The sequence below is a fragment of the Marmota flaviventris genome, chromosome 6 (assembly GCF_047511675.1).
Source record: "Marmota flaviventris isolate mMarFla1 chromosome 6, mMarFla1.hap1, whole genome shotgun sequence".
Lineage (NCBI taxonomy): Eukaryota > Metazoa > Chordata > Mammalia > Rodentia > Sciuridae > Marmota > Marmota flaviventris.
Window position 1 is genome coordinate 113,875,642 of NC_092503.1, and position 12,020 is coordinate 113,887,661.

At 48.0% G+C, this 12,020-nt stretch overlaps 1 protein-coding gene across 3 annotated transcripts in view; it reads right to left on the bottom strand.

The window, feature by feature from the left end:
• Daam2 (dishevelled associated activator of morphogenesis 2) overlaps positions 1-12,020 on the bottom strand; it is a 106,433-nt gene that overhangs the window by 24,239 nt on the left and 70,174 nt on the right. For all 3 annotated transcript variants that reach the window (XM_071613432.1, XM_027943719.2, XM_071613433.1), the window contains exons 5-11: positions 11,565-11,659; positions 8,759-9,092; positions 7,743-7,853; positions 6,141-6,244; positions 5,070-5,136; positions 3,892-4,009; positions 1,861-1,999 (exon numbers count right to left, since the gene is read on the bottom strand). In XM_071613432.1, the coding sequence (XP_071469533.1) occupies positions 1,861-1,999; positions 3,892-4,009; positions 5,070-5,136; positions 6,141-6,244; positions 7,743-7,853; positions 8,759-9,092; positions 11,565-11,659 (968 nt within the window). The remainder of the gene's footprint in view (positions 1-1,860; positions 2,000-3,891; positions 4,010-5,069; positions 5,137-6,140; positions 6,245-7,742; positions 7,854-8,758; positions 9,093-11,564; positions 11,660-12,020) is intronic.

The window sequence follows — 12,020 nt, forward strand, 5'->3', positions numbered from 1 at the left end:
CATGAGAGGTGTAAAAATTGCCCATGGGCCAGACACGAGCCTCAGGGAGGAACTGGGCTGTAGCCACTGTAAGTCCTGCCCAAGGGTCCACCTGGGAGGAAACTGGGAACGTCCACACTGTGAGTCGATGTGCACAGGACAGCCAGTGACACAGGGGCTGATGGGATGGCTGGAAGCAGCCAGCCAGAGAGCTGGGGAAACCCCCGAATGGCCACGAGCTGGCTATTGCAGTGAGAAGCACCCAGCAAGGGGCTACTGAAGATCCCAGGAACACATGACATCTTGATGCCTGAGCTGTGCTCAGAGAGCAGGAAGATGTTGCCTGATCAATCAATAATGACCTTTTCCCATTCTCCTTCTTGCCCCAAGGCTGCCTTTAGAAGGGTCAGAAACTGACTAGCTGGTGGAAAGAGGGGTGGGAAATAGAAGGAATTAGAAGAGAAATGGAATAGATCAAAGAAGCCAACATCTCTCTCACACACACATCTCAGCCTCCCCAGGCCCCAGTCAGTAAAGGGGAGAGATTGAAAGCTTTATCAAGCCCAGAAGTCCTTTTACACCTAGGACTAGCCCTCCTGGCCGCAACAACTTAACGTGATCTTAGGACTTCCATTGCCCAAGAAACAGCAAAGCCTTTGCTAGACCTAATGAGTTGACATTCTCTGGTAGTAGAAAAGCTTCCCCTCTGATAGTGTAAAAAAATTAGCAGAAAATAAAACAAGCTGCCTTTTGATTGCTTTACTAGTTGCCCTGGCCCAACATACCCGTTCAGGTTTTAACTAAATCAATATCTGATGAATTGTGCAAAGGAAAACAATATTCAGAATTCACATTCTACATGGCATCAGAAAGCAATATAATGATTCAATGAGAGCCCAATTATCTCCTTAAGAAAAACTGGCTCAGAATCATACCCAAAGTTAAGTAAAAGTTTAAAATTAAAAATCAGTGTGTTAGCTAGGCATGGTGATGCATGCCTGTAATCCCAGCAGCTCAGGAGGCTAGGACAGGAGGACTGCAAGTTCAAAGCCAGCCTCAGCAATGTAGCGAGAGTGTAAGCAACCTAGTAAGACTCTATCTCAAAATTGAAAAAAAAAAAAAGGGGGGGATGTGGCTTAGTAGTTGAGTTCCCTGAATTCAATCCCTGGTACAAAAGAAAAAAATAGTTAGCATGTTAAGGTCATTTTATTAATTAACAGGTGTAAATTTAGATTCTCTGTATTCCTCTATATCCAGGGTGGGTAAAATATAAGCCAGATGGTTTCAGGCTCTGACCACCTCATTCAACAGGCTCATGGTCAAATGGCCATGCTCTCTGTCAGTGGTGGGCAAACTTTCTGTAATGGGCCAGAGTAAATATTTTAGGTTTTTACACACCATGTCTAGTCTCTGTCACATATTCTTGCGTTTGTGTTTAAAATACAAAAGTTACTCTTAGCTCATGGGCCATATAAAAACAAGCTGGAAGGTGGAAGTTAGCCCATGTGCCACAGTTTCCTGCCCAGCGCCGTGTGGACTTGTTTAAATAACCCCTGCATCCAACCCACACAGGGTCATCGAGAGTCGAGAACACAACCTACACACCTGTGCTGCCTGACGGTAATCATTGGCCACATGTCATGTTGCTGTTCAAATTTAAAATTCAGTTCCTCAGTCACACTAGCCACAGGTCAAGTACTCAATAGCCACATTTGGCTCCTGCATTGGACAGTTCAGATGTGCAGCTTCTCCTTTATCCTGGAGAGTTCGACTGAACAATGCTGCTCACCTGGGGGTGTCTGGGTAGAGAGAGGGAGCGGAGGCGGCACTGGTGAGACCCAGAGTGGGAGAGAGACAGATCAAAGGCCGGCCACGACTCACATGTTAACGATGTTCTTGACATTGAAGTTCTCCAGTGGAGCCAGGTCAGGGTCTACACCTCGCTCATCCTGGAGGACAATCTGCTGGAGGATCCGATCCAGGAGCTGCCACTGCTGGAAGTAGCCTCCGTTCCGCTTGTCTGAGGGAAGACAGCCCCATATCTGTAACGCAGCCCTGGAGATCCTGGAGACACCGCCCCAGAGGGACCTCCTAGGCTCTGCTGGTGAGGCACCCCTTCCTCCTGCTCGGTAAGCTCCTAGTCTGATGGAAGGTGCGATGCCGCGGTGAGAATGGAGACCCCCGAACCCAGCCGTCTCCTGATTACCTGCAGGGGACCTTCTGTGAACCATCAACCCTGCTAACGTACTTCTCTCTCTATGAAATGCTTCCTGGCTGCCTTTCTTCCCTCTTGGGGCCCCGGCCATACTATACTCTCAGAATGTAAATTGCTTTTTACATTATCTATGAGAAGCACCTGTTCTGAAATATTACATGCTCTAAATAATGAAATCTTCTGGGGAAGATTTTTTTAAAAGATTTTAGGATTATCTATGTTATTGCTCTACAGAGGAAGATGAAAGGAAACTGATTACAGGTGTGCACAGAGAGCACCTCAAAGTGAGTCAAAGAAGTGGTTAATGGAACCCAGGAGGATTTCTTGGCTGAGGTGACCTTGAACTATGAAGGCAAAGGCATGATACACTGTGCCTGACCTCACAAGGCCCCACTCCCATCCTCTCGAGTCCTAGTCCAGCTCGACATGACAGACCCTAGGTCTTCTCTGGTCCTTGAGGCCACGCACTTCATCTCCACAGACCCCCAACAGAAGTCAACCAATGCAATCCTGACTTCAAATTCCACCCAAGAGTTGACAGATTGTCTTCAAAACCTCATTTGGGGGCAGAGTAGAGAGACCCGTGCGCATTGCCCATGGAACACCAGACTTGGGAACCACTGGGAGCAAAAGCAGCCAGCGTTCTGGGGCCTTCCCCGTCTTCCCTGATGACCTTCTGAGCTGAGTTTTAGAGAACTGATCACTTCCTGGTCCCACTCACTGTCTCTGTCTTACTTTCCACTGTTTCACCAACACATGCGTTACCAAGTGACAGTGTCGCTCATTTACTTTTCACCAGGTAAAAAGAACATTTTTCACCTAAAGTCCTATCCCCAAAGAAAGGAAAATTCTCTACGGAAGAACTTGTTTAGCCTCAGATCCATTGGTTGCAAAATGGAGACAAAATTGCAAACCTTAGTATACAGTTCTCAGGTCATTCTGAAGTTCAGGGATGATATGCTAAAGAACCTCACGTCATGTCAGGCCCAAAGTTGGCACACAATAAATTGTATCTGTAGACACCATCCCTGGGATCACCAAACCTCTATCGCACACCACCAATTCAGCTGGCCATTAGGATGGGCCACAGGAATACAAAAAAATATTCTGCTTTGTGAAAAGCTAGAGTACCAAGTGGTGTAGTTAAAGCTCATTTCAACCTGCATCCTGGGGTTGCTGTTGGTAATTTAATCAATCACTGCACGCACCTGTATCTTAAGAACTTAGACACCTGCTTCTGAGATGCTATTTGGGATACCTAAAGAAGCAGGGGCAAAGGCGTTAGGGTGAGAGTCAGCAAAGACTAAATAAAAAAGTGATAGAACCTTAAAAAAAAAAAAAGAACATGCTCATTGCACATCTTAGCTACCTCCGCAAGCACAAAACTTCTTTTGAGAATTAAGATGGCCTCTGTCATGAAGAAATAGCAGAGCTATTTGATTTTGCAATGATCAAGCTACTGTTTTGTTGACAAGGATGTTAGAGTTGCTCAGGCCCAATCCCAGCTCCTCTACTGGGTGACACTGGACATCGTGACCCCCAAGGAGGGAGGTAAGGGAGGGGCCTGCATCATGTGGTCTGGCCTCCCAAGGGTAAGTGCAGAGAGGTCCTGCCCAGAGAGGTCCCAAAGTCTCATCTCAACCTGCCCTGGGGGGGATCTCAGGCCCAGTAGGCAAGCATGAGCGCAGGGTACTCACAGGGCATCTGCAGGCAGTGGTGCAGGACAGACAGCAGGCATGGGTAGGCCTCAGTGTGCTTCAGCTTCTTGTGGATCAGATCGAACATCTGGGAAGCACTCTTGGTGTCGATGTGCACCTGAGGGAACAGGGGCATGGTGAGTGGGGACAGACAGGCAGCAGAGAAAGAGAAGAGTGGGGAGAAAGCCCTGCTTCCTTCCTCGCTGCCTCCTCTCTCAGGACAGCTTTTCTCCCACACTTCTGGCTGAGACTTAAAAAGGAGGAGGGCAGGGATGTTAATCACCTAAACCAGGGACATTGTCACCGTGGGCTGGATGACTGCCTGCTGTTGGAGCCATCCTGTGCACTGCAGGATGTGCAGCAATGTCCTTGACCTCTGCCCACCAGATACCAGTGGCATCCTCCCCTGCGCCTCCCTAAGTTGTCACAATCAAAAACTTCTCCAGCTTCAGCAAATGTGCCCTGGGTGGTGGGAGTGACCAACCCAGCCCTGGTTGAGAACTACTGATCCAAACTAAGGGAAGGAAGGGGGCGGGCAGAGATGCTCCAGGGTAGCGCCTGTCCTGGGGCGGCCCAGGCCCACCACCTGGGTTGAAGTCCCAGATCTACTCACCAGCTGTGGACAACAGGCAAGATGCTCCTCCTCTCCACCCCCACTTTGTTATGTATAAAATCCCGGGCTTTTGTGAAAATACAAGGGGGTAGTTCTTGGTGCCTAGAAGCACCCTCCAGCCCAGGAGGCGGCTTCGGTTTAGGTAGGGATTTTGTTACGTGATGTTTAAGCATGGGAGGGGTGTGACTTCAGAGTTGCTACAGCTAAAATGATTTGGTTTGCTAAGCATGAGCTGGTTAGGGATGGAGAGAGGTGATTCAGAAAACTTCCAGAAGGCAAGAAGAAAGTCAGCCCTAGAAAGATTTTGAGACTAATTGTATACAAGAATATGACAGTCTTTCTTTGTGGCATTTTGGTCTCCTTAGGGACAGATGTCCAGGTGTGGCCCATCAGGTGGGGCCACCGGAGCCAGCATACCACAAGAGTTCCAGAAATAGGACCCAGCCATGTGGCACCCCTAGGGACCCAACCAACACTGGACTCACCCCAACACAGGACCCAGAGCAGTGGTTATGTGGTTGCCTGGGACCCCACTGCAATCACCCCATCCCCAGAGGCTCCTCACCATGTCGAACCTCCGGGCTAGCTCCAGGTCGTCCTCGTTCCGGACCATCTCAAAGAAGTCTAAATGCCTAGAGAGGATGGGGGAACAGAGGGGGTAGACATTACAGCCAGGACATCCGAGGTTGGGGATTAAGCCCCTTCAACCACCTCTCCCGACTGGCAAAATCTCAAAGTTTAACTCAGGTGAGGCTAAGGCAAAAGAGAGAAGCTACTGGATAGAAGCCAATACCTGCCCTTTATAAGAGCCCAAGACCTTCCTTCAAGGAGGTCATCCCAGGGTCCTATCTTCTAAGGTCAGCAATTCTCAGTTTTGACACTAGTGACATTTTAGGCTCCATTACCCTTGGCTGTGGAAAACTGATGTCTGTGAAGTGTTGAGCATCTTGGTTGCTACCCACTAAATTCCCACACCTCTCCTCCCCCAAGAGTGACAACCCAAAATGTCTCCAGGCAGGGCTGAGGGTCTCCTGGGGGATACAGTCGCCCTCAGTCAAGAACTGCTGCCCTCCATCCATCTTTCCCAGTGTCCTTCTACTGTCCCCAGGTCAGCCCTCAAGCTAATGTCTCCCTCATTTCCCACCCCATCAACACACGGGCTCGCTCCTCCCCAGACATCCTCTCTCCCTTGCGACCCAGTGCAATAATAGCCTGTGCTAATGGGACTGAACCAGAGGGGACTCACTGGTAACACAAGAATCTACCTCTGCTCTTTGATCAGCAAAGGCTTTATCATATGCATCTTGGATGGGCTTTTCTTTTCTGAGCAAGAGTGTACTGCAGGGCGTTTAGCGTTCTTGTCCCCAACCAACCAACTTGAAAACCAAAGAACAGTCCCACATATTTTCAAGTGTCCCCCAGGGGGCAGTGCTGGCATGGTTGAGAACTACTGGGTTCACCTGCCTATACACTAGGTGATGAGTCAAGGTCAGCACAGGGGACAGGCTAGGGCACACCTGCCCCATACACAGCTGGATATGGCAGGGAAGGGCAGCTTTCACAATGGTCCTGGCCATCTCCAACTGAGACACTGTCCCTACCCGTTTGCCGTGGGGCTGGGTGGCTGGGGCCTTACTTGTCCAGGATGGCGTTCTCGTGTTGTCGGAGCTTATCGATCACAGGCTGTATCCCCAGCATCAGGAATTCATACCGTAGATGTAGACGGAACTCCAGATTATCCTGGGGGTCACCAAAGCAGCACAGAATTGAGTGGTTGGTCTTATGCCCAAGAGAATCCCCTGGGGACCCCTTGTCCACACCCCAGCCATCGTCCCACCTCGCCAGCAGCAAACTCACTTGAGCTGCTTCAAGTCCCAGGGTTCTAAAGCAGGATGGAACAAGATAACCTTGACCTTGTTATTCCTCTAAGCAAGCCCACTGTCCAGTTCCTTTTAGGTCTCCCACGTCACTTCCTTCTAGCCCCTTACCAATGTTCTCTTAGCTTTTGGCATCAAGAAGCAGCACGGCAGAGTGACCTGGGCATGAGCTTAGGAGTCAGGTAGACCTTGGGTTAAATCCCTACTCAGTCTCTTCGTAGTGTTTTGACCTTGGCAAAGCCTTGGATTCCTCATTTGTTAAATGGTCATAACACTAACTTACTGGTACAGGTGATGTTCATAAAAATTACCTGCCGTGATGTGACTACTCCCAATCAGAATGGATGACAACCATACAGAGCTGTGATGTCAGTATCTCAGGGACAGATTATTCCCCATTCCTACCTCGCCTAATTCTGTCATCATATTTGCATGTAAAAAATGTATGCTGGCAGAGAAAAGGGAAAAATTAGATCATTCAGTTGCTTTCTTTGCCCTTTTTGTCCTTCAAGTTCACCTTGATGGGGTTCATCTGATTGCCTTAGAATTGGAAGGGGGAGTGTTCATCTGCTCTTCAATTTCTTCTAATGTTGCTATCTTAATATTCTGAGAATTACATTTTGATCTGAAGGGAAACCAGAAACCACACCTCCTAATAGAAGGTGCTAGAAAAGCAAGACCAGCCAACTCAGAAATCAATTCAGGGGCCGGGGTTATGGCTCAGTGGTAGAGCACTCGCCTAGCATGGGCAAGGCCCTGGCTTTGATTCTCAGCACCACATAAAAATAAGTAAATAAAAAATAAAGGTGTTGTGAAAATCAAAGAACTAAAATGAAAAAAATATATATTTTTTAAAAATAAAGAAATTCAGAAGCAGGTTTCTAGAAAGCTCTAGAAAGAAGGGTCAAAACTTGACATCCTCCCATAAACAATCCCCCACCACCTAAGCCATCACCAGCTAGCCCAGCTGGGAGTGTGACCACGGCACACATAATGCACCATGCCACCTCTGCAGGAAACTCCCCAGGAGCCCTCCCAGGTTTAGATAAAGTCAAGAAAAGCCAGACAGTCCTCAGGGCAGCTTTGAGGAGCCTCTGATAAGCAGTGAGTTTCGTGCAGTCCAGGTCTGCCATGGTATTGCCCTAGCAATGATGAGGGTCATGACAAACTATTCTTTCTTGGCCCCAAGTGAAGGAAACAATAGGTTCTAAAGATAATTGCAAGGTGATGTTGGCAGTAACAGGCACATGGACCAGATGGCCCTCCTCTCAGATGGCACTTCCTCAGGAAGAAGACACACACACACTGTACCCCAGGGTCAGAAATCGGGAGCCAGCAAAGGCAAGGTCAAGGTGCCTCACCTCTCCGGCTCCAGCATTGAGGACAGCGTTGATAAAGGACATGATGGCTGTTTTCAGATTCACTTCATCCCGGTACCGGCCCAAACTTCGATCTAGCTCATTCAGCAGAGTCTGGATGGGAAGGTAGGACAGGGCAGGAGCAGGGGTCAGGGTCCTACAAGAACAGTTTCCACCCCTTTGCTCCTGATGTCTCTAGAGGTCTCCTCTGCTCTCTCTGTCCAATCACATATCTGAGCTTATCTGGGACCACCCCAGACCTCACCTCAGGTGGGAACTTCAGGTGCCTCTCCATGCCTGTCTCTGCCCCACCTGCCTTCCTGCCCGCGAGGCCCCCAGGCTCAGTTTCTACAGCTGAGCAGGGCTGCAGGGCCAGATCCAGCTGTAGCGTGTGTTGACTCCCTCCCCAGCTCCCGATGGCATGGATGCTACCTTCCCTTCCTTTTACAACTTCTGTAAAGGATTATGGGCTACTTTCTGCACAGAGCAGGTACTCAGAAATGTTTGCTGACAGAATCAACCAAAAGCCTATTCTGACAATAAGTCATAGAGTTTGAGGCCTGCTCTGTGCCAAGATACTTTATATATTACTTTCTGGGTAGGTCAGAGAGAAAAAAAGAGAATGGCGTGGCTCAGTGCTGTCCCAGTGTCCCCTCATTAGGCACTGGTCCAGGCTTTGAGCCTAGAATCTTGACCCCAGCAATTGCCCTACATTCAATTCTTGACTGAGACCCTACCATGAGCCAGGAACTAGGTGCAGGGATGCAGAACCACAAAGATGAGGCCAACAAATATTCCAGGAACTCACAGTCTCGTGGAGACCAGCCCATTTCCCCAGCTACACCCATCATGTCTTTGGAAATAAGTCCCCTGGTTCCCAGTCCTCTCTTCCTTCCCCAAGCAAGCATGCCACCCATGATGACTCCTTTTCCTCCAGTTTCCATTACTGTCCTTTGCCACCAGTATGTGTCACCTCTGCCCACCCTGTTGGCACCACCACCTAGAGTCACACTTCTCACCTGGAAGCGCGTCCTCTCTGCTGCGTACACCTGGTAGTGTAGCATGGCCTGCAGCACCTTCTTGTGGCCTCCAGGGACGAGGCACACAGCGCCCAGGATCTCCAGCACGGCCACCTTGGTCTTGCTGTTCTCTGTGCGCAGACTCTGGGCAATGGTGCTGATGGCCTCGGGCTGGGCCAGCACATGAGCTCGCCCCTGGGAGTTGTTCATCAGTGCCTTGATGCAGCCGATGAGGGAGGTGTGGATGCGGCTCTCACAGGTGGCATGGTCCATACTCCGGAGGAAATTTAGCAGACAGGTCAAGCCCTCCAGCTCGATGAAGCGGGTCACAAACCTATCAGCCAGAGGCATTAGCAAAAGAGGCATCCTGAAGGTCATTCTGTGTACATTTTGCAAATAGCCACCTCATGACCTGTGACCTGCCATGGACCACGTCCCATCTACAGCAGTTGCTTGGTTCATTTATAAAGTTTACCCAAAGCACTGAAACCCTATCGTCCTCACAGAAAACTCATGTCTTATTGGCATTTTAAATAGTGTGCATTTGCATAGCATTGACTGTCAATTGCATAGTTTAAATGGGATGGAGGTGAAGGAATGATCACAATTATTATGGCCAGCAAACCTAAAGATCCATCTCTAATGAGAATGGGAATTAGAAGAACTTAATCAGAGCACAAGAAAGATTTTAATACAGAGGGGCCATCAGACTCACTGAGCTAAGGGACCAAGGCTAGAAAACTACATTTCAGGAGATCCTCAAGAAAATAGCAAAGTTATCATGAATGTTAGCAGAAAACATTAAAATCTATTTAGTTCAGGGTTTCTTAACCTGTAGTTTGTGTTTCTGCAAAGAGTCTATAGATAGCATTCAGGGATCCAAGCACTGGGAGGGGAAAAGACATTTACATTTTTATTTTTGAAAACCTCTAACTGAAATTAAGCATTTCCCTCAATAATGAGTGCAGGCTATCAAAGAGAGTGCTATTAGAAGAATATGTAACTCTGTCACCCAAACAAATCACTGCTATTTTCATATCAAATTATAGTTTTTGCTGGGATCTCAAAATCATTTATACCCAACAGCATGTCAAGATTATGGTGGTTGTTATCAGATCTGGTGCCAGCTATTGCTGTGGAAAGCATAAAGAGGCACATTTATTGCTATCTCATGCATTTTTGATATTGGTAGCTATATTTTAATTGAATTTGTTTATTTTTTAACCCTACCTATTTATCTCTTTTATTATTTAAAAAACATCATTTCTGAGAAACACTCCATAGGTTTCATCTGGGTGCCAGACTCCAAGGCAACACACAAAAGAAGGTTTACAGTTCTTGATACAGTAGAATAATACCCAAAGAACTGAGGAAATGGTTATAAATTGAGCTTAGGGAACATTATCTATAATCAATAGATAAATATATTTATAAGTATTTTGTATTATGCCTATGATGCAAACATGCCTAGAATATGCTCTCGAATTAATAATAGATTTTTTTTCCTTTTCTCTAACAGATGCTCTTCTGTATGCTACAAAATTCCACAATGACTATGTGTAACTTTTGTAATCTAGATTTTATTAAGGAAATTTAAAATGAATTGAAGTGGACGAACTTGGCAACTCCCCTCGACCTCTTTACTTTGTGAGCGCCTCATTCTTTCCTGCATGTCCTTCCCAGACTGACCCCCACCTGCGCAGAGGGACACAGGGATGTGGATGCTCCACTCTCCTGAAGGCTGTTTCCAGGTCCCAGGGCAGAGAGCTCAACCAGGACCAGGACAATGCATACATACCCCTGCAGTGGACGGTTGACACATGCTAATAACTAGTTCCTTAGGGAAAGAGAGAGAGCAGAAAAGACCTGATTGTACTATTTGCCCATTTCCAGGACATAAATGCTCCTAGCCTAGCTGATTTCAAGCTATCCGTGGTGATGTCATTGAACATGGAGTTGGAAAGAGGTGCCTCATTTAGGCCGTGTTTCCACCATACACACATAAAGGGCATAAATTCAAGAGTGTAAATTCAATAGTGAAGAGCATATGTAATAGCAAAATGTGGAAAAAGAATTAGAGACTTATATGTTTCAAGTATTGGTTTTGATATAATTTAATTAATCGTAAGTTTGTGTAATTAATAGGTTTAATAACTAGTGTGCCCCATTGCTGAAGATTTAACAATCACTTCTCACCAACTAGTTCCCGCACGTGCCTGGATACATCCAGAGCCAAAGGCAAGGAACCCTTTACAGCTCATGCTCTTTTGGGGCCCTATACACTGTGGTCTGGGAGGTAGGAGGAGTCCTCCTATGGCACCGGAGACACCCATCTCCTTTCTGCAGCCCCCATGGCTTCCACTCAGAGAAGGTCAAAGCTCATGCATTGACTCTATATCCCCCGATCCTGGTTGAAGTCATTCTTAACCCACACCCACTTTCTCCCTGACTGGGGCACTCACCCTGTCCCCTCATTCTTAGGAAGTCCTTCCTTACATGCTTTGTCCATCTGGCCACCCTCCTGTTCTATTCTTCCTCCAAATACCAAGGGCCTGCCCTTGATCCCTCTTTAGAGAGCTCCTGAGGACCCGAGGCTTATCTGAACCTCTCCCGGGTTCTACTCCCCCCACCCCCACCCCAGCAGCTCGCAGCGACCCAGCAGAGGGGAGACGGAGCTGGAAGTGAAAGGGTGAGGTAGAGTCTAGGAATGTCAGGTAGAACTGGCAGGGGCCAGCATAGGAGCAGAGCACATCAGGGGACCACCTGGGCAAGGACTCGAAGTGAGGAAGGAAAGAGGCCCAGTCACCTCATGGGCTGTGTCCGCAGCGCCGTCTTCAGGTCTTCCACGATCTGGTTCCTCATCTCTGTCTCCTCCTCATCAAACGCATACAGACTCTGCATCTGAGGAGCCAGCAGGTAAGAGGGGATACTGGTCAACTGGTCACACTGGGCCACCTGTCCCCCAACCCAGGCTTGACTCAGGGGCACCCTCACCTCAGGAAGAGTAAGGCCTCAGGGATTAGTTTACTAAGACAGAGGGTCTGAGGGGACCCAGGTTCTGGTCTAGGACTTCACTATCTTCTTCTGTGAAATAGGAAGAATTACTGGTCCAACCTATTTCCCAAGCCTGGGTGACATCCAGATGGGTTAATAAATGCTTAAATAGTTGGGGCACTCTGAAGTTGCACAGAGGAGGGGTGGATTATGATGAGTTCTCAGGAGTAATGGAAAACCTCTACACCTCAGTAGGACACGGAGAGAA